The 22,548-nt window shown below is 45.4% G+C and overlaps 1 protein-coding gene across 3 annotated transcripts in view; it reads left to right on the top strand.

Annotated features, from left to right (window-relative positions):
• LOC139548284 (roundabout homolog 1-like) overlaps window positions 1-22,548 on the top strand; it is a 407,179-nt gene that overhangs the window by 320,873 nt on the left and 63,758 nt on the right. For all 3 annotated transcript variants that reach the window (XM_071357866.1, XM_071357867.1, XM_071357868.1), the window contains 5 exons: window positions 6,815-6,981; window positions 7,367-7,488; window positions 15,635-15,866; window positions 16,797-16,918; window positions 21,632-21,803. In XM_071357866.1, the coding sequence (XP_071213967.1) occupies window positions 6,815-6,981; window positions 7,367-7,488; window positions 15,635-15,866; window positions 16,797-16,918; window positions 21,632-21,803 (815 nt within the window). The remainder of the gene's footprint in view (window positions 1-6,814; window positions 6,982-7,366; window positions 7,489-15,634; window positions 15,867-16,796; window positions 16,919-21,631; window positions 21,804-22,548) is intronic.

Genomic DNA, 22,548 nt, shown 5'->3' with positions numbered 1-22,548 from the left:
CTGTCAAGACAGCAGCTACTCTTCCTGGGGTTTATTATGGATCCCCATTAGTTCCTGTCAAGACAGCAGCTACTCTTCCTGGGGTTTATTATGGATCCCCATTAGTTCCTGTCAAGACAGCAGCTACTCTTCCTGGGGTTTATTATGGATCCCCATTAGTTCCTGTCAAGACAGCAGCTACTCTTCCTGGGGTTTATTATGGATCCCCATTAGTTCCTGTCAAGACAGCAGCTACTCTTCCTGGGGTTTATTATGGATCCCCATTAGTTCCTGTCAAGACAGCAGCTACTCTTCCTGGGGTTTATTATGGATCCCCATTAGTTCCTGTCAAGACAGCAGCTACTCTTCCTGGGGTTTATTATGGATCCCCATTAGTTCCTGTCAAGACAGCAGCTACTCTTCCTGGGGTTTATTATGGATCCCCATTAGTTCCTGTCAAGACAGCAGCTACTCTTCCTGGGGTTTATTATGGATCCCCATTAGTTCCTGTCAAGACAGCAGCTACTCTTCCTGGGGTTTATTATTGATCCCCATTAGTTCCTGTCAAGACAGCAGCTACTCTTCCTGAGGTTTATTATGGATCCCCATTAGTTCCTGTCAAGGCAGCAGCTACTCTTCCTGGGGTTTATTATTCATCCCCATTAGTTCCTGTCAAGACAGCAGCTACTCTTCCTGGGGTTTATTATTCATCCCCATTAGTTCCTGTCAAGACAGCAGCTACTCTTCCTGGGGTTTATCATAGATCCCCATTAGTTCCTGTCAAGGCAGCAGCTACTCTTCCTGGGGTTTATTATGGATCCCCATTAGTTCCTGTCAAGACAGCAGCTACTCTTCCTGGGGTTTATTATGGATCCCCATTAGTTCCTGTCAAGACAGCAGCTACTCTTCCTGGGGTTTATTATGGATCCCCATTAGTTCCTGTCAAGACAGCAGCTACTCTTCCTGGGGTTTATTATGGATCCCCATTAGTTCCTGTCAAGACAGCAGCTACTCTTCCTGGGGTTTATTATTCATCCCCATTAGTTCCTGTCAAGACAGCAGCTACTCTTCCTGGGGTTTATTATTCATCCCCATTAGTTCCTGTCAAGACAGCAGCTACTCTTCCTGGGGTTTATCATAGATCCCCATTAGTTCCTGTCAAGGCAGCAGCTACTCTTCCTGGGGTTTATTATGGATCCCCATTAGTTCCTGTCAAGGCAGCAGCTACTCTTCCTGGGGTTTATTATGGATCCCCATTAGTTCCTGTCAAGACAGCAGCTACTCTTCCTGGGGTTTATTATGGATCCCCATTAGTTCCTGTCAAGACAGCAGCTACTCTTCCTGGGGTGTAACGGCTGTCGCTTTCCTCATCCTCGGATGAGGTGAGGAGAGAAGGATCTTCAGACCAAAATGCGGAGTCAGGGAAATAAGCCATCTTTATTACAAAATACGACGGCCACTAAACAAAACAAAACACTTTCAAAACTTACACAAAATAACAAAACGTAACGAACGGAACCTGAACATAAACTTACATCGACAAACGTAAACTCACGAACAGGAACGTTACATCGAAACGTACGAACAGCCAAACAGCCCCGATAGTGAATAACATCGAACACAACGAAGACATCACAGGAGACAATCACCCACAAACAAACAGTGAGAATGCCCTACCTAAATATGACTCTTGATTAGAGGAAAACGCAAACCACCTGCCTCTAATCAAGAGCCATACCAGGCAAACCAAAAACAACATAGAAACAGATAACATAGACTGCCCACCCAAAACACATGCCCTGACCAAAACACATAAAAACAACATAAAACAGGTCAGGACTGTTACAGTACCCCCCCCTCAAGATGCGCACGCCGGGCGCACAAGCACAAAGTCCAGGGGAGGGTCCGGGTGGGCAGTTGACCACGGTGGTGGTTCCGGCTCAGGACGCTGTCCCCATACCACCATAGTCACTCCCCTCTTCTGTCTACCCCTTCTAATGACCACCTTAACACTACCTTCCCCTAAATAAACAGCTAGCACCGGGACAAGGGGCAGCACCGGGACAAGGGGTAGCACCGGGACAAGGGGCAGCACCAGAACAAGGGGCAGCACCAGGATAAGGACCAGCACCGGAATAAGGGGCAGCACCGGGACAAGGGGCAGCACCGGGACAAGGGGCAGCACCGGGACAAGGGGCAACACCGGGACAAGGGGCAGCACCGGGACAAGGGGCAGCACCGGGACAAGGGGCAGATCCCGGCTGAAGGACTCTGGCAGGTCCTGTTTGGACGGCTCTGGCAGGTCCATGCAGGCTGACGGCTCTCGACGCTCATGGCAGACTGACGGCTCTCTACGCTCATGGCAGGCTGACGGCTCTCGACGCTCATGGCAGGCTGACGGCTCTCGACGCTCATGGCAGGCTGACGGCTCTCGACGCTCATGGCAGGCTGACGGCTCTCGACGCTCATGGCGCTCTGACGGCTCTGGCTGCTCATGGCTCACTGACGGCTCTGGCTGCTCATGGCTCACTGACGGCTCTGGCTGCTCATGGCTCACTGACGGCTCTGGCTGCTCATGGCTCTCTGACGGCTCTGGCTGCTCATGGCTCTCTGACGGCTCTGGCTGCTCATGGCTCTCTGACGGCTCTGGCTGCTCATGGCTCTCTGACGGCTCTGGCAGATCCTGTCTGATTGGCGGCTCTGGCAGATCCTGTCTGGTTGGCGGCTCTGGCAGATCCTGTCTGGTTGGCGGCTCTGGCAGATCCTGTCTAGTTGGCGGCTCTGGCAGATCCTGTCTGGCGGGCGGCTCTAGCGGCTCCTGTCTGGCTGACGGCTCTAGCGGCTCCTGTCTGGCGGATGGCTCTGTAGGCTCATGGCAGACGGGCGGCTTTGCAGGCTCATGGCAGACGGGCGGCTTTGCAGGCTCCTGGCAGACGGATGGCTCAGATGGCGCTGGGGAGACGGATGGCTCAGATGGCGCTGGGGAGACGGATGGCTCAGATGGCGCTGGGGAGACGGATGGCTCAGATGGCGCTGGTGAGACGGATGGCTCTGGCCGGATACGGCGCACTGTAGACCTGGTGCGTGGTGCCGGAACTGGAGGCACCGGGCTAAGGATAAGCACCTTCCTACTAGTGCGGGGAGCAGGAACAGGGCACACTGTATTCTCAAAGCCTACTCTATCCCTGATGCGTGGTACCGGCACTGGTGACGCCGGGCTGAGGACAAGCACATCAGGATTAGTAGGGGGAGAAGATACAGTGGGTTCAGGGCTCTGGAGACGCACTGGTAGCTTAGTGCGTGGGGCCGGAACTGGAGGCACCGGGCTAGATACACGCACTACAGGGAGAGTGCGTGGAGGAGGAACAGGGCTCTGGAAATGCACTGGTAGCCTAGTGCGTAATGTAGGCACTGTAGGTACTAGGCTGGGGCGGGGAGGTGGCGCCGGAAATACCGGACCGTGCAGGCGTACTGGCTCTCTTGAGCATTGAGCTTGCCCAACCTTACCTGGTTGAATACTCCCGGTTGCCCGACCAGTGCGGGGAGGTGGAATAACCCGCACCGGGCTATGTAGGCGAACCGGGGAAACCATGCGTAAGGCAGGTGCCATGTATGCCGGCCCGAGGAGACGCACTGGAGACCAGACGCGTTGAGCCGGCCTCATGACACCTGGCTCAATACTCAATCTAGCCCTACCAGTGCGGGGAGGTGGAATAACCCGCACTGGGCTATGCACTCGTACAGGAGACACCGTGCGCTCTACTGCGTAACACGGCGCCTGCCCGTACTCCCGCTCTCCACGGTAAGCCTGGGAAGTGGGCGCAGGTCTCCTACCTGCCCTTGGCCCACTACCCTTTAGCCCCCCCCCAAGAAATTTTTGGGAGTTACTCACGGGCTTTTCGGGCTTCCGTGCAAGACGTGTCCCCTCATAATTCCGGTTTCGAGCTTGATTCTCCGGCTTCCATCCACGTCTCCTAGCTGCCTCCTTAAACCACCGCTCCTGGGCTGTGGCTGCCTCACTCTTCTCACGAGAGCAGCGATATTCTCCAGTTTGCGCCCAGGGTCCTCTACCAGACAGGATCTCCTCCCAAGTCCAAAAGTCCTTGTTGCTCCGTCGAGCATTCCCATACCGCTTGGTCACATTTTGTTGGTGGGTGATTCTGTAACGGCTGTCGCTCTCCTCATCCTCGGACGAGGTGAGGAGAGAAGGATCTTCAGACCAAAACGCAGGCTCAGGGAAATAAGCCATCTTTATTATAAATTACGATGGCACACGAAACAAAACAAAACACTTTTCAAACTACAAAATAACAAATATACGTTGACGAGACCTGAACATAAACTTACATAACTAAACATAAACTTACGTACAGGTAACAGACGACATCGAAACGAAATTAACAACCGAAACAATCCCGTATGGTGTAAGACATAACACAGACACAGGAGACAATCACCCACCAACAAAATGTGACCAAGCGGTATGGGAATGCTCGACGGAGCAACAAGGACTTTTGGACTTGGGAGGAGATCCTGTCTGGTAGAGGACCCTGGGCGCAAACTGGAGAATATCGCTGCTCTCGTGAGAAGAGTGAGGCAGCCACAGCCCAGGAGCGGTGGTTTAAGGAGGCAGCTAGGAGACGTGGATGGAAGCCGGAGAATCAAGCTCGAAACCGGAATTATGAGGGGACACGTCTTGCACGGAAGCCCGAAAAGCCCGTGAGTAACTCCCAAAAATTTTTTTTTTTTTTTTTTTCAGGGAAATAAGCCATCTTTATTACAAAATACGACGGCCACTAAACAAAACAAAACACTTTCAAAACTTACACAAAATAACAAAACGTAACGAACGGAACCTGAACATAAACTTACATCGACAAACGTAAACTCACGAACAGGAACGTTACATCGAAACGTACGAACAGCCAAACAGCCCCGATAGTGAATAACATCGAACACAACGAAGACATCACAGGAGACAATCACCCACAAACAAACAGTGAGAATGCCCTACCTAAATATGACTCTTGATTAGAGGAAAACGCAAACCACCTGCCTCTAATCAAGAGCCATACCAGGCAAACCAAAAACAACATAGAAACAGATAACATAGACTGCCCACCCAAAACACATGCCCTGACCAAAACACATAAAAACAACATAAAACAGGTCAGGACTGTTACATGGGGTTTATTATGGATCCCCATTAGTTCCTGTCAAGACAGCAGCTACTCTTCCTGGGGTTTATTATGGATCCCCATTAGTTCCTGTCAAGACAGCAGCTACTCTTCCTGAGGTTTATTATGGATCCCCATTAGTTCCTGTCAAGGTAGCAGCTACTCTTCCTGGGGTTTATTATTGATCCCCATTAGTTCCTGTCAAGACAGCAGCTACTCTTCCTGGGGTTTATCATAGATCCCCATTAGTTCCTGTCAAGACAGCAGCTACTCTTCCTGGGGTTTATCATAGATCCCCATTAGTTCCTGTCAAGGCAGCAGCTACTCTTCCTGGGGTTTATTATGGATCCCCATTAGTTCCTGTCAAGGCAGCAGCTACTCTTCCTGGGGTTTATTATGGATCCCCATTAGTTCCTGCCAAGGGAGCAGCTACTCTTCCTGGGGTTTATTATGGATCCCCATTAGTTTCTGTCAAGGCAGCAGCTACTCTTCCTGGGGTTTATTATGGATTCCCATTAGTTCCTGTCAAGACAGCAGCTACTCTTCCTGGGGTTTATTATGGATCCCCATTAGTTCCTGTCAATGCAGCAGCTACTCTTCCTGGGGTTTATCATAGATCCCCATTAGTTCCTGTCAAGACAGCAGCTACTCTTCCTGGGGTTTATTATGAATCCCCATTAGTTCCTGTCAAGATAGCAGCTACTCTTCCTGGGGTTTATTATGGATCCCCATTAGTTCCTGTCAAGATAGCAGCTACTCTTCCTGGGGTTTATCATAGATCCCCATTAGTTCCTGTCAAGACGGCAGCTACTCTTCCTGGGGTTTATCATAGATCCCCATTAGTTCCTGTCAAGACAGCAGCTACTCTTCCTGGGGTTTATCATAGATCCCCATTAGTTCCTGTCAAGGCAGCAGCTACTCTTCCTGGGGTTTATTATGGATCCCCATTAGTTCCTGTCAAGATAGCAGCTACTCTTCCTGGGGTTTATCATAGATCCCCATTAGTTCCTGTCAAGATAGCAGCTACTCTTCCTGGGGTTTATCATAGATCCCCATTAGTTCCTGTCAAGATAGCAGCTACTCTTCCTGGGGTTTATTATGGATCCCCATTAGTTCCTGTCAAGACAGCAGCTACTCTTCCTGGGGTTTATCATAGATCCCCATTAGTTCCTGTCAAGATAGCAGCTACTCTTCCTGGGGTTTATCATAGATCCCCATTAGTTCCTGTCAAGACAGCAGCTACTCTTCCTGGGGTTTATCATAGATCCCCATTAGTTCCTGTCAAGCTAGCAGCTACTCTTCCTGGGGTTTATCATAGATCCCCATTAATTCCTGTCAAGACAGCAGCTACTCTTCCTGGGGTTTATCATAGATCCCCATTAGTTCCTGTCAAGGCAGCAGCTACTATTCCTGGGGTTTATTATGGATCCCCATTAGTTCCTGTCAAGGCAGCAGCTACTCTTCCTGGGGTCCAGCAACATTAAGGCGTTATATACAATTTAAAAACATTATATTACATTTCACAACAGATTTCACAACACATTAAATGTGCGCCCCCAGGTCACTTCTCTACTACCACATATCATACGCCTACGGTCTGAGTGTGTGTTTGAACTTTAAACCTGATGTCTAACATCCTGTTCTGTCTTCTCTCCTAGTCATGCGTCAGGCAGCAGCTGGCAGACCCTGGCAGAACATGTGAAGACTGAGTCGTATGTGTTAAAGGGCCTGAAGGCCAGTGCTGTCTATCTCTTCCTGGTCCGAGCTGCTAACGCCTACGGCCTGAGTGACCCAAGCCCCATCACTGACACCGTCAAAACACAAGGTGGGTCTCTGCTCTCTCTTAATGACTTTAAATGGGCCGCTTTACGGTAGGTCCCTGTCTGGACCTTGTCCCTGTCCCTGCATGGACCTTGTCCCTGTCTGAACTCTGTCCCAGTCTGAACCTTCTGCTGTTCATACTGGACATGTATTTATCGTTTGTGTTTGTGTGTGTGTTTGTGTGTGTGTGTGTGTGTGTGTGTGTGTGTGTGTGTGTGTGTGTGTGTTTGTGTGTGTGTGTGTGTGTGTGTGTGTGTGTGTGTGTGTGTGTGTGTGTGTGTGTGTGTGTGTGTGTGTGTGTGTGTGTGTGTGTGTGTGTGTGTGTGTGTGTGTGTGTGTGTGTGTGTGTGTGTGTGTGTGTGTGTGTGTGTGTGTGTGTGTGTGTGCAGATATCCCCCCCACCAGTCAGGGAGTGGACCACCGTCAGATCCAGAGGGAGTTAGGAGAGGTGGTCATCCACCTTCACAACCCCACCATCCTCTCCTCCTCCTCTGTCAGAGTGCAGTGGACGGTGAGCGGTTTTCTCTGCTTCAAAACACGACTTTGGGGATTACATTCCCAATGAGTGACTCTTATAAAGTAATGTATGTACACTACCGTTCAGAAGTTTGGGGTCACTTAGAAATGTCCTTGTTTTTGAAAGAAAGCAATTTTTTTTGTCCTTTAAAATAACATAAAATTGATCAGAAATACAGTGTAGACCTTGTTAATGTTGTAAATGACTATTGTAGCTGGAAATGGCAGATTTTTTTTATGGAATATCTACATAGGCGTACAGAGGCCCATTATCAGCAACCATCACTCCTGTGTCCAATGGCACGTTGTGTTAGCTAATCCAAATAATAATAAAATAAAATAAAATATAAAATATAATTTTAAAAGGCTAATTGATCATTAGAAAACCCTTTTGCAATTATGTTAGCACAGCTGAAAACTGTAGTCCTGATTAAAGAAGCAATAAAACTGGCCTTCTAGGCAGAGTTCTTCTGTCCAGTGTCTGTGTTATTTTGCCCATCTTAATCTTTTATTTTTATTGGCCAGTCTGAGATATGGCTCTTTCTTTGCAACTCTGCATAAAAAGCCAGCATCCCGGAGTCACCTCTTCACTGTTGACGTTGAGACTGGTGTTTTGCAGGTACTATTTAATGAAGATGCCAGTTGAGGACTTGTGAGGCATCTGTTTCTCAAACTAGAAACTCTAATGACCTTGCCCTCTTGCTCAGTTGTGCACCGGGGCCTCCCACTTCTCTTTCTATTCTGGTTAGAGCCAGTTCGCCCTGTTCTGTGAAGGGAGTAGTACACAGCGTTGTACGAGATCTTCAGTTTCTTGGCAATTTCTCGCGTGGAATAGCCTTCTTTCTCAGAACAAGAATAGACTGACAAGTTTCAGAAGAAAGGCTATTGAAAGGTTATTTCTGGCTATTTTGAGCCTGTAACCGAACCCACAAATGCTGATTTTCCAGATACTCAGCTAGTCTAAAGAAGGCCAGTTTTATTGCTTCTTTAATCAGAACAGTTTTCAGCTGTTCTAACATAATTGCAAAAGGGTTTTCTAATGATCAATTAGCTTTTTAAAATAATAAACTTGGATTAGCTAACACAACGTGTCATTGGAACACAGGAGTGATGGTTGCTGATAATGGGCCTCTGTACGCCTATATAGATATTCCATAAAAAATCTGCCGTTTCCAGTTACAATAGTCATTTACAACATTAACAATGTCTACACTGTATTTCTGATCTATTTTATTTTATTTTAATGGACAGAAAAGGTATTTTACTTTCAAAAACAAGGACATTTCTAAGTGACCTCAAACTTTTGAACGGTAGTCTATATGGTTTATGTATTATTTTAATATCTATTGTGTATTTTGTATGTTTTAGCATTCATTTTAAAACTTAAATGCATCATTTTTATTGTTCGCTCCAAAGTCACCATGGAGAGTGGCTAGGTCTGGAGCGCTTTGTGCTCACGGTCGATGTGTTTGCCCACTCAGCAGTGCTAATGTCCTAGCGTCCTGTAGAGGACAGACACTGCACTGCGGAGAGAGAGAGAACAGAGAACCGACTGGAACCCTGTCAAAACTCTCTAAGTATCCATCTGGTCAGGGCCAGTCACACTGGCCAGCACTTCTGCTGTAAGACCTGTCTTTCTGCCTGTCTTCAGTCAGAGCTAAACCAACCCACAGCGGCCCATTCACAACACTCCACAACACACAGTCCACTGACATAAGCCGCCCAGCAGCGCAGCGGGCCAGCCTGTGCCTTCCCAGATTGAAAACACTTGACTGCTGTTAAAACAAGTGTCCAACTAGTGCTCTCAGGCTGAAATGGATTGCAGATGTGGGAGGAGAGAGGGAGGAGGAGAGGGAGAAAAGAGGATTATAAAGGAGGGGTAGAGATTAAAGGGCAGCTTGCAGAGGTGTTAGGACCTCTATGCTGTTAGATCGTGGATATCTTAGTAAACACTGTTTGGCTACCATGATTCCACTGGCTCCATGTCGATCTATTCCAGGTTATGTTGAATAGAAGGAAAGTATAACTGTACACCTCCTCACTAGTTGCATCAGACATACTGTATTCTATGAACTGGCTTCTTATACAGTGCATTCAGAAACTATTCAGACACCATGACATTTCATTTTCCACAGCCTTATTCTAAAATTGATTAAATATACACTGTTCCTCAACAATATACACCTAATACCGCAAAATGACGACGCAAAAACAGGTTTTTAGACAATTTTGCAAATTTATTGAAAATTAAAAACAGAAATACCTTATTTACATAAGTATTCAGACCCTTTGCTATGACACTCAAAATTGAACTCAGGTGCATCCTGTTTCCAATGATGATCCTTGATATGTTTCTACAACTTGATTGGAGTCCACCTGTGGTAAATTCAATTGTTTAGAAATAATTTGGAAAAGGCACACACCTGTCTACATAAAGTCCCACAATTGACAGGGCATGTCAGAGAAAAATACAAGCCATGAGGTCGAAGGAATTGTCCGTAAATTGTGTCGAGGCACAGAACTGGGGAAGGGTACCAAAAAATGTCTGCAGCATTGAAGTTCCCCAAGAACACAGTGGCTTCCATCATTCTTAAATGGAAGTAGTTTGGAACCACCAAGACTCTTCCTAGAGCTGGCCGCCCGGCCAAACTGAGCAATCGGGGGAGAAGGGCCTTGGTCAGGGAGGTGACCAAGAACCCTATGGTCACTCTGACAGAGCTCCAGAGTTCCTCTTTGGAGATGGGAGAACCTTCCAGAAGGACAACCATCTCTGCAGCACTTCACCAATCAGGCCTTTATGGTAGAGTGGCCAGATGGAAGCCACTCCTCAGTTAAAGGCACATGACAGCCAGCTTGGAGTTTGACAAAAGGCACCTAAAGACTCTCAGACCATGAGAAACAAGATTTTCTGCCCTGATGAAACCAAGATTGAACTTATTTGCCTGAATTCCAAGCGTGACGTCTAGAGGAAACCTGCTGTGGGGATGTTTTTCAGCGGCAGGGACTGGGAGACTAGTCAATATCGAGGGAAAGATGAGCGGAGCAAAGTACAGAGGGATCCTTGATAAAAACCTGCTCCAGAGCACTCAGGACCTTAGACTGGGGCGAAGGTTCACCCTCCAACAGGACAACGACCCTAAGCACACAACCAAGACAACACAGGAGTGGCTTTGGGACACGTTTCTGAATGTCATTGAGTGGCCCAGCCAGATCCTGGACTTGCACCCGATCGAACAACTCTGGAGAGACTTCTGGACGATCCACATCCAGCGTCATACCCAACAAGACTCGAGTCTGTCATCGCTGCCAAGGGTGCTTCAATGAAGTACTGAGTAAAGGGTCTGAAAACTTATGTAAATGTGATATTTCCATTGCACAGTTCTGAGCTTAATGAGACCACCTGAGCCTGCATAATTTTTTTTAGTGGAGGATACCTTTCCCAGAGACCTTGTTTGATAGTACAGTACAACAATACAGTAGTACAATTTTATTTATCTGTTATTTTACCAGGTAAGTTGACTGAGAACACATTCTCATTTACAGCAGCGACCTGGGGAATAGTTACAGGGGAGAGGAATAAGCCAATTAGAAGCTGGGGATGATTAGGTGGCCATGATGGTATGAGGGACAGATTGGGAATTTAGCCAGGACATCAGGGTTAACACCCTACTCTTACTATAAGTGCCATGGGATCTTTAAAGACGGCACCCTACATAGGGCAGTGTCTCCAATCCCTGCGGTATTGGGATATTTTTTAGACCAGAGGAAAGAGTGCCTCCTACTGGCCCTCCAACACCACTTCTAGCAGCATCTGGTCTCCCATCCAGGGACTGACCAGGACCAACCCTGCTTAGCTTCAGAAGAAAACCAGCAGCGGTATGCAGGGATGTATGCTGCTGGCTACAATACAGTACAGTACAGTAGTACAATACACTACAGTACAGTACAGTAGTACAATACACTACAGTACAGTACAGTAGTACAATACACTACAGTACAGTACAGTAGTACAATACACTACAGTAGAATACACTACAGTACAGTACAGTAGTACAATACACTACAGTACAGTAGTACAATACACTACAGTACAGTACAGTAGTACAATACACTACAGTACAATACACTACAGTACAGTACAGTAGTACAATACACTACAGTACAGTACAGTAGTACAATACACTACAGTAGAATACACTACAGTACAGTACAGTAGTACAATACACTACAGTACAGTAGTACAATACACTACAGTAGAATACACTACAGTACAGTACAGTAGTACAATACACTACAGTACAGTAGTACAATACACAACAGTACAGTACAGTAGTACAATACACTACAGTACAATACACTACAGTACAGTACAGTAGTACAATACACTACAGTACAGTAGTACAATACACTACAGTACAGTACAGTAGTACAATACACTACAGTACAATACACTACAGTACAGTACAGTAGTACAATACACTACAGTACAGTAGTACAATACACTACAGTACAGTAGTACAATACACTACAGTACAGTAGTACAATACACTACAGTACAGTAGTACAATACACTACAGTACAGTACAGTAGTACAATACACTACAGTACAATACACTACAGTACAGTACAGTAGTACAATACAGTACAGTACAGTAGTACAATACACTACAGTACAGTACAGTAGTACAATACACTACAGTACAGTAGTACAATACACTACAGTACAGTACAGTAGTACAATACACTACAGTACAATACACTACAGTACAGTACAGTAGTACAATACACTACAGTAGAATACACTACAGTACAGTACAGTAGTACAATACACTACAGTACAGTAGTACAATACACTACAGTACAGTACAGTAGTACAATACACTACAGTACAATACAATACAGTACAGTACAGTAGTACAATACACTACAGTACAGTAGTACAATACACTACAGTACAGTAGTACAATACACTACAGTACAGTACAGTAGTACAATACACTACAGTACAGTACAGTAGTACAATACACTACAGTACAATACAATACACTACAGTACAGTAGTACAATACACTACAGTACAGTACAGTAGTACAATACAGTACAGTAGTACAATACACTACAGTACAGTACAGTAGTACAATACACTACAGTACAATACAATACACTACAGTACAGTAGTACAATACACTACAGTACAGTACAGTAGTACAATACAGTACAGTAGTACAATACACTACAGTACAGTACAGTAGTACAATACACTACAGTACAATACAATACACTACAGTACAGTAGTACAATACACTACAGTACAATACAATACAGTACAGTACAGTAGTACAATACAGTACAGTACAGTAGTACAATACACTACAGTACAATACAATACAGTACAGTACAGTAGTACAATACAGTACAGTACAGTAGTACAATACACTACAGTACAGTAGTACAATACACTACAGTACAGTACAGTAGTACAATACACTACAGTACAGTAGTACAATACACTACAGTACAGTACAGTAGTACAATACACTACAGTACAGTACAGTAGTACAATACAGTACAGTAGTACAATACACTACAGTACAGTACAGTAGTACAATACACTACAGTACAATACAATACAGTACAGTACAGTAGTACAATACACTACAGTACAGTACAGTAGTACAATACAGTACAGTAGTACAATACACTACAGTACAGTACAGTAGTACAATACACTACAGTACAGTACAGTAGTACAATACACTACAGTACAATACACTACAGTACAGTACAGTAGTACAATACACTACAGTACAATACAATACACTACAGTACAGTAGTACAATACACTACAGTACAGTACAGTAGTACAATACAGTACAGTAGTACAATACACTACAGTACAGTACAGTAGTACAATACACTACAGTACAATACAGTAGTACAATACACTACAGTACAATACAATACAGTACAGTACAGTAGTACAATACACTACAGTACAGTAGTACAATACACTACAGTAGTACAATACACTACAGTACAGTACAGTAGTACAATACACTACAGTACAGTACAGTAGTACAATACACTACAGTACAATACAATACACTACAGTACAGTAGTACAATACACTACAGTACAGTACAGTAGTACAATACACTACAGTAGTACACTACAGTACAGTACAGTAGTACAATACACTACAGTACAGTGCTGTACAGTACCATTCTAGTTCACACCAATAGGTTGTATTGTAGAGTTCACACCAGTAGGTTGTATTGTAGAGTTCACACCAGTAGGTTGTATTGTAGAGTTCACACCAGTAGGTTGTATTGTAGAGTTCACACCAGTAGGTTGTATTGTAGAGTTCACACCAGTAGGTTGTATTGTAGAGTTCACACCAATAGGTTGTATTGTAGAGTTCACACCAATAGGTTGTATTGTAGAGTTCACACCAGTAGGTTGTATTGTAGAGTTCACACATACAGTAGGTTGTATTGTAGAGTTCACACATACAGTAGGTTGTATTGTAGAGTTCACACATACAGTAGGTTGTATTGTAGAGTTCACACATACAGTAGGTTGTATTGTAGAGTTCACACATACAGTAGGTTGTATTGTAGAGTTCACACCAGTAGGTTGTATTGTAGAGTTCACACCAGTAGGTTGTATTGTAGAGTTCACACCAGTAGGTTGTATTGTAGAGTTCACACCAGTAGGTTGTATTGTAGAGTTCACACATACAGTAGGTTGTATTGTAGAGTTCACACCAGTAGGTTGTATTGTAGAGTTCACACCAGTAGGTTGTATTGTAGAGTTCACACCAGTAGGTTGTATTGTAGAGTTCACACCAGTAGGTTGTATTGTAGAGTTCACACCAGTAGGTTGTATTGTAGAGTTCACACCAGTAGGTTGTATTGTAGAGTTCACACATACAGTAGGTTGTATTGTAGAGTTCACACATACAGTAGGTTGTATTGTAGAGTTCACACCAGTAGGTTGTATTGTAGAGTTCACACCAGTAGGTTGTATTGTAGAGTTCACACCAGTAGGTTGTATTGTAGAGTTCACACCAGTAGGTTGTATTGTAGAGTTCACACCAGTAGGTTGTATTGTAGAGTTCACACCAGTAGGTTGTATTGTAGAGTTCACACATACAGTAGGTTGTATTGTAGAGTTCACACATACAGTAGGTTGTATTGTAGAGTTCACACCAGTAGGTTGTATTGTAGAGTTCACACCAGTAGGTTGTATTGTAGAGTTCACACATACAGTAGGTTGTATTGTAGAGTTCACACATACAGTAGGTTGTATTGTAGAGTTCACACCAGTAGGTTGTATTGTAGAGTTCACACCAGTAGGTTGTATTGTAGAGTTCACACCAGTAGGTTGTATTGTAGAGTTCACACCAGTAGGTTGTATTGTAGAGTTCACACCAGTAGGTTGTATTGTAGAGTTCACACCAGTAGGTTGTATTGTAGAGTTCACACCAGTAGGTTGTATTGTAGAGTTCACACATACAGTAGAGGCACATGCATAGATGCTCCCTGACTGACTACACAGAGCCTCTCTAAATCAAGATCCACCTTTACCAATGCTCTATTATAGGAAATGATCTCTGTCATCATGGCTCTCTCTGTATCCTCAGCATATCCTGTCCCCTGGTGTGTGTGAGTCAGTCAGTATGAGAGGCTGCACTGTCCCCCTGATCCTAGACTAGAGTTCCCAGTAAGTCAGGAGGAGACGGGCCGGGCTGTTCTGGGTGCCCTGTTCTAGCCTCCTGTAACCAGGACCAGACTCTCGGCACCTCTGGGCTATGACCTCATGGTGCGCGGCGGTTTCCAGACATGGCTGCCGCTCCAAATGGAACCGCTCCGCTGGCCGACACAGAGACGGAGGGATGGATTGATAGATGGATGGACCATGTGATGAGTTAGCACTCCGGAACCCGCCAGCCAGCCAGCCAGCCAGCCAGCCAGCCAGCCAGAGACAGCCACATTAGTAAAACTGGCCTACAGCTACAACTGAACTGTCTATTGATAATGTTCCAGAATGATGCTGAGAGACTTTCCACTGCAGAGTCACTGAGTGCCTAAATGGAGTCAAGCTGACCGTGTGTGTGTTATTATCTCCCCTGGCCACTAGGTGGAGCAGCAGTCTCAGTACATCCAGGGTTATAAGGTGATGTACCGTGCCTCTCCAGAGGGCCAGCAGAGGAGTGACTGGGCTGTGTTTGAGGTGAGAACTCCAGGGGAGGACAGTACTGTGGTGCCCCAGCTCAGGAAGGGAGTCACCTACGAGTTCAAAGTTCGCCCCTTCTTCAACGAATTCCAGGGAACAGACAGTGAGGTCAAGATAGCCAAGACTCTGGAGGAAGGTGGGTGGACATGTCTGTGTGTGTGTGTGTGTGTGTGCATATGTGTGTGTGCCCACACAGAGTTTGTCTGTGACCTTTGTAACTGTGTGTGAGAACAGCAGCTGTTCCCAGCGGGCGTAGAGAGTAAAGGGTGATTTTATGTTCTGTGGTGTTTCTGTGTGTTAGGCCAGATGTTGTATTGTTGGAAAAAGTCCTGTGAAACCCAGAGGATGATGAACCCAAATACTATTTGTCAACTAGGTGCTGTGTTAATTATTGAAAAGGATGTGGTTGTGTGGTTATGAAAATCTTCTGGGTTTGGGTGCAACCCAGAGCTCATATAGGCCATATGAAAGAGAGAAGCGTTGTGAAAAGTTATGTGGAATGAATGAGAGAGGAGCTGACTGAAAAAAAGACTGTTAGCTAAAATGTGTGTAGGTGTGTGTTTTCATTCTTCCTTGTTGTATTCAGCAAAGCTTTGTTGCTAATTGTGTTGCTAATTGTTTTCGTAGTTCAAACACGATGGCCTCACACCCGTGAGCAGGAATGCCTGATTTCATTACAGTCTATCGGAACGAGATTAAGAGTCTTATGTTGTATGTTGTCATAATAAATTAACTTTAATTAAACTCATCAGGGTAGAATCATCACAGAACACACAGGCGTAAACATTGCAATCAGAATTCTCTCTTTGTTTGAATAAACAGTGATTTCTTTTTATTTCCTTGTAAACACTTTCTCTGAACAAAGAAAAATAGTCATTTTAGTACAGACCCCTAGTCAATAGAGACAGTCCAACTGTGACTCTGTAATTTCTACTTCTGTTCTCTTCTGGATAGGATCCATTTATGAGAGCAGTAGAAGTGAGGAGAGAGCAGACAGTGTGTGTTACTGTTGATGGTGTATTATATTAACATGTGTTGTTGTGTCTGTCTGTCTGTCTGTCCCCAGCTCCCAGTGCAGCCCCTCGTGGGGTTACCGTCACAGAGAGCGGGGACAATGGGACTGCCATCGTGGTCTCCTGGCAACCGCCTCCAGAGGAGGAACAGAACGGGGTGGTCCAGGAGTACAAGGTGAGAACACTTGCAGGGACTCCCAAATTATCCATAAAGACTCTGAGTTTGGTCAAAGGTAGTGTACTAAGGTAGTGTACTACTTTGTAGGCAACCCCTGGCCTCTGGTCTGCAGGGTATATCTACTGTAACAACATGTAATTATTTGTAACACAGAGCGAGACAAAGGAGAGACAGACTGTAAGGTAATGCTACATGGGTAGAGGTTATCATCTTCCTCTGTGCCTAGTGATCTCAGAGCTGGAAGAGACAGTAGGACGTTAATGTGTGGTGGTGGGTAGAAATGGTTGTGAAACAGTGCCATCTGGTGGACTAGATAGATATACACAATTTCTGAGTTGTCCTGGGAGGCTCTCTGTTCCTTAGTGCAGGGGTATTCAACTCCTAATCTACGGGGTCCGGAGCCTGCTGGTTTTCTGTTCTACCTCATAATTAATTGCACCTACGTAGTTTCCCAGGTCTAAATCCCATAATTAGAGGAGAAGAATGAGGGGGAAAAGCACTGGTCATTTCAACGTGTATTCCACATTGATTCAACAGAATGTAATTGAAATAAAGTGGAAACAACATTGATTCAACCAGTGTGTGCCCAGTGGGTGGCTTCGAGGTCCAGATTTGAATTTGAGGGCCTTCGTGGATTATTCAGAGGTAGTCTAGTGAAGGTCTAGAATAACTGATGTATTATCTATACAGCCATTCATTATATCCATACGTTATCGCCATATATTATATCCATACATTGTAGTCATACATTATAGCCACACATTATAGCAGCCAAACATTTTAGCAGCCATACATTTTAGCCATATATTACAGCCATACTTTATACTCATATATTGTATCCATACATATAACCATACATTATACCCATTCATTACATCATAGACATAAATTATAGTCGTACATTATAGGCATACATTATAGCCATACATTGTATGCATACACTATAGCCATACGTTGTATCAATACATTGTATATTGATCCTGGTGATTAATAAAGCTAATGATGAGAGGACTGCAGGCTTAAAATCTAGATAAGGATATATTTTCTGAACACCTATTGGCGCTTGGCCATTGGCCCACAAGCTACTCCTATGAGCCTCTTAAATCATGCGAAGGGATTTCTTTGACTCTGCTCTGCTGGAAAGAGGGTTATGAATGGGAAAGACAGACAGAGAATCCAATCAAGGTGAAGACAACGGAAGAGTGAGATTATAGCAGGGAAAATAGAGCGAAGCTTGTGAGATATTTTTGGGAAGGCTACTCTTGCTAAAATGTTTAATCTTTTACGGCAGTGGGCTAAATCAGGGTCACAGAGTGATTCTTGGTAGTCTTAAACAACTCTACTTTGAAACAAAAGTATACACCTCACAAATACAGTATGGTTATGGGCTTAAAAAAAGAAGACACCTGTACCATGTCAGATATAGAGTTGAAATGTATTCAATTTGGATCCCAATATTTCACTTTATATACATCACATCAGACTGAATGATAACAAAACTGTTTGACATTAGAAAACACCAGATTTTCGTTGTTAAAAAAATAAAAAATAAATGAAATTATGACAAATATTAATAACATTCCACCCATGAGGCCAAAGGGGGCGCTTTTGATCATTGACTTCAGAAAAGGGCTACTCCACACCATCTTTTTTTGGTACCTAATTTTGTAGTTCAGCCATAGCATTCCTCTCTCTGCCCTCTGCTCCACTCCCTCCTCTCTGTGTTCACTCATAAGTATTCTCTTTGTGTAACCCTCTCTATGTTCACTCATAAGTATTCTCTTTGTGTAACCCTCTCTGTGTTCACTCATAAGTATTCTCTTTGTGTAACCCTCTCTGTGTTCACTCATAAGTATTCTCTTTGTGTAACCCTCTCTGTGTTCACTCATAAGTATTCTCTTTGTGTAACCCTCTCTGTGGCCACTCATAAGTATTCTCTTTGTGTAACCCCCTCTCTGTGTTCACTCATAAGTATTCTCTTTGTGTAACCCTCTCTGTGTTCACTCATAGGTATTCTCTTTGTGTAACCCCCTCTCTGTGTTCACTCATAAGTATTCTCTTTGTGTAACCCTCTCTATGTTCACTCATAAGTATTCTCTTTGTGTAACCCTCTCTGTGTTCACTCATAAGTATTCTCTTTGTGTAACCCTCTCTGTGTTCACTCATAAGTATTCTCTTTGTGTAACCCTCTCTATGTTCACTCATAAGTATTCTCTTTGTGTAACCCTCTCTGTGTTCACTCATAAGTATTCTCTTTGTGTAACCCCCTCTCTGTGTTCACTCATAAGTATTCTCTTTGTGTAACCCTCTCTGTGTTCACTCATAAGTATTCTCTTTGTGTAACCCTCTCTGTGTTCACTCATAAGTATTCTCTTTGTGTAACCCTCTCTGTGTTCACTCATAAGTATTCTCTTTGTGTAACCCTCTCTGTGGCCAGCACACTCCTCATATAACATGCAGTGTGAGTACTGACATTTTAATTGGAAAGGTTTTTTTTTGTCACAGGGATTGTAGGTTAGTGTTGGAGGGGAGACACAGCAAAGTCAGTTTAAAAGTTAAGCCACTGTTAATTTTCCAGGTAAATGTTTTCTGCCGATAGGGTTTATAGTAATTTCATGGTTGTTAAATCCGGCGCGGGGAGCGTTCCTTGGTCATTACTGCAGCTGGTCCCTGGTGGCGCTTCTTCCCACCACGACTCCTACAGCAGCCCCTCAGGCTTCTGGGGCTTTCCAACAATACCCCTTACCTCCAAACACACACACACACACACACACACACACACACACACACACACACACACACACACACACACACACACACACACACACACACACACACACACACACACACACACACACACACAGGTTAACATACGGTGGTGGGGGTAAAGAAAGCAGGTTCAAGATGCTGGGGTTAGCCAGGTTCAGGATTCTGGAGTTAGCCAGGTTCAGGATACTGGGGTTAGCCAGGTTCCGGATGCTGGGGTTAGCCAGGTTCAGGATGCTGGGGTTAGTCAGGTTGAAGATGCTGGGGTTAGCCAGGTTCAGGATGCTGAGGTTAGCCAGGTTCAGGATACTGGGGTTAGCCAGGTTCAGGATACTGGGGTTAGCCAGGTTCAGGATGCTGGGGTTAGGCAGGTTCAGGATACTGGGGTTAGTCAGGTTGAAGATGCTGGGGTTAGCCAGGTCCAATATGCTGGGGTTAGCCAGGTTCAGAATGCTGGGGTTGGCCAGGTTGAGGATGCTGGGGTTAGCCAGGTTCAGAATGCTGGTGTTAGCCAGGTTCAGGATACTGGGGTTAGTCAGGTTGAAGATGGTGGGGTTAGCCAGGTTCAATATGATGGGGTTAGCCAGGTTCAGAATGCTGGGGTTGGCCAGGTTCAGGATGCTGGGGTTAGCCAGGTTCAGAATGCTGGGGTTAGCCAGGTTCAGAATGCTGGGGTTGGCCAGGTTCAGAATGCTGGGGTTGGCCAGGTTCAGAATGCTGGGGTTGGCCAGGTTCAGAATGCTGGGGTTGGCCAGGTTCAGGATGCTGGGGTTAGCCAGGTTCAGAATGCTGGGGTTAGCCAGGTTCAGAATGCTGGGGTTGGCCAGGTTCAGAATGCTGGGGTTAGCCAGGTTCAGAATGCTGGGGTTGGCCAGGTTCAGGATGCTGGGGTTAGCCAGGTTCAGGATGCTGGGGTTGGCCAGGTTCAGGATGCTGGGGTTAGCCAGGTTCAGAATGCTGGGGTTAGCCAGGTTCAGAATGCTGGGGTTGGCCAGGTTCAGAATGCTGGGGTTGGCCAGGTTCAGAATGCTGGGGTTAGCCAGGTTCAGAATGCTGGGGTTGGCCAGGTTCAGGATGCTGGGGTTAGCCAGGTTCAGGATGCTGGGGTTAGCCAGGTTCAGAATGCTGGGGTTAGCCAGGTTCAGGATGCTGGGGTTAGCCAGGTTCAGAATGCTGGGGTTAGCCAGGTTCAGAATGCTGGGGTTAGCCAGGTTCAGAATGCTGGGGTTATCCAGGTTCAGAATGCTGGGGTTAGCCAGGTTCAGAATGCTGGGGTTAGCCAGGTTCAGGATGCTGGGGTTAGCCAGGTTCAGAATGCTGGGGTTAGCCAGGTTCAGGATGCTGGGGTTAGCCAGGTTCAGAATGCTGGGGTTAGCCAGGTTCAGGATGCTGGGGTTAGCCAGGTTCAAGATGCTGGGGTTAGCCAGGTTCAGAATGCTGGGGTTAGCCAGGTTCAGGATGTTGAGGTTAGCCAGGTTCAGAATGCTGGGGTTAGCCAGGTTCAGGATGTTGAGGTTCGCAGCCTTCATGCTGAGGTGAATGTATGAAGCACGTTGTGACCCTGGATTGAGTTAGCCTGAGAGAGTCCTCTCTCCTCCCTGTGAGTCACTGACAATCCTGTGCTGCTGCTGCTGCAGTAGGGTTATGGAGGTGATTACTGACCCACACTTTCCTTTTCATGGGGTTAGGTTACACTCACTCAGACAGGGGGACATGTTATGGCTACCACAGCAAATACTGACTCTGTGTGGAACACACCCAGAAAAACAGAAAAATGTGTCCCAGTGTTTTTATATGTGGAATACCTGGGTGGAATAATTCAATCTGCGCTGTGTGCTGAAATGATACATTAGCATCAACCAGCAGTAGCTAACTTGCTGTACATGTCACACCACCATCAGCACACTGTTATAATGTCTCATTGCTCTCTCTCTGTCCTGTCAGATCTGGTGTTTGGGGAATGAGAGCAGGTACCATATCAACCGTACGGTGGACGGCTCTACCTTCTCCTTGCTGATCTCCAGCCTGGCTCCAGGGATCCGTTACAGTGTGGAGGTCGCAGCCAGCACTGGGGCAGGCCCAGGGGTCAAGTCTGATGTCACCTTCTTCCAGATAGGTGAGTGGAGGAGAACTCTGACCTGCATTTCTCTGCACCCAGCAGAAGGTTCAGATAACACTCTATTCCCTCAGGTGAAAGAGGAGGAAGAGGAGGGATATGTCCTTCTACTATGTGTCCTCACTTGTTAACTCCGTACAGCGTGGATTCCAAGGTTTACTGCCTAATAACTTCCCACCTTCTTTAACCGCAATGGCTGGCAAATAGTCAATGGACATTTTGTAGTATTGACTTCCCTTTCATCTTATTCTGAAGGGTTTATTCATCTACGTTTACAGCTGTCATATTCATTTTAAAGGAGTGTTATGACATCGTTTTACAATGAAGCAAATCCCTGACTTCCTTTGTGCCCCTCTCTGCTCACCTGTTCTTGGTCTATAATAGTGGTTAGATGTGTAATTGAAATGATTACCGTACCAATTATAGCCACGTCAGACCTCATACACAGTGCGTGATGAGCATGACTGACAGTGACACTCTATGTTATTCTATCTTAATGCCGTGTTTACCACTGTCAGTGTACAGCCTCAATGGTTTTTACCTGACTGACATTGTGATAAAACGTTTCATGAAATTCTTACTAGGCAGCAGTTCAGTGCTTGTAGCTTGGCTGCCCCACCCTGTTCTGCCCCACCCTGTTCTGTTCTGTTCTGCCCTGCTCTGTTCTGCTATGCACTGCTCTGTTCTGTTCTGCCCTGTTCTGTTCTGCTCTGCTTTGCACTGCTCTGTTCTGTTCTGTTCTGCC

The sequence above is a fragment of the Salvelinus alpinus genome, chromosome 21, assembly GCF_045679555.1.
Source record: "Salvelinus alpinus chromosome 21, SLU_Salpinus.1, whole genome shotgun sequence".
Taxonomy (NCBI): domain Eukaryota; kingdom Metazoa; phylum Chordata; class Actinopteri; order Salmoniformes; family Salmonidae; genus Salvelinus; species Salvelinus alpinus.
Note: the sequence above shows the minus strand (reverse complement) of the source record. Positions and strands in the feature narration are given on the sequence as shown.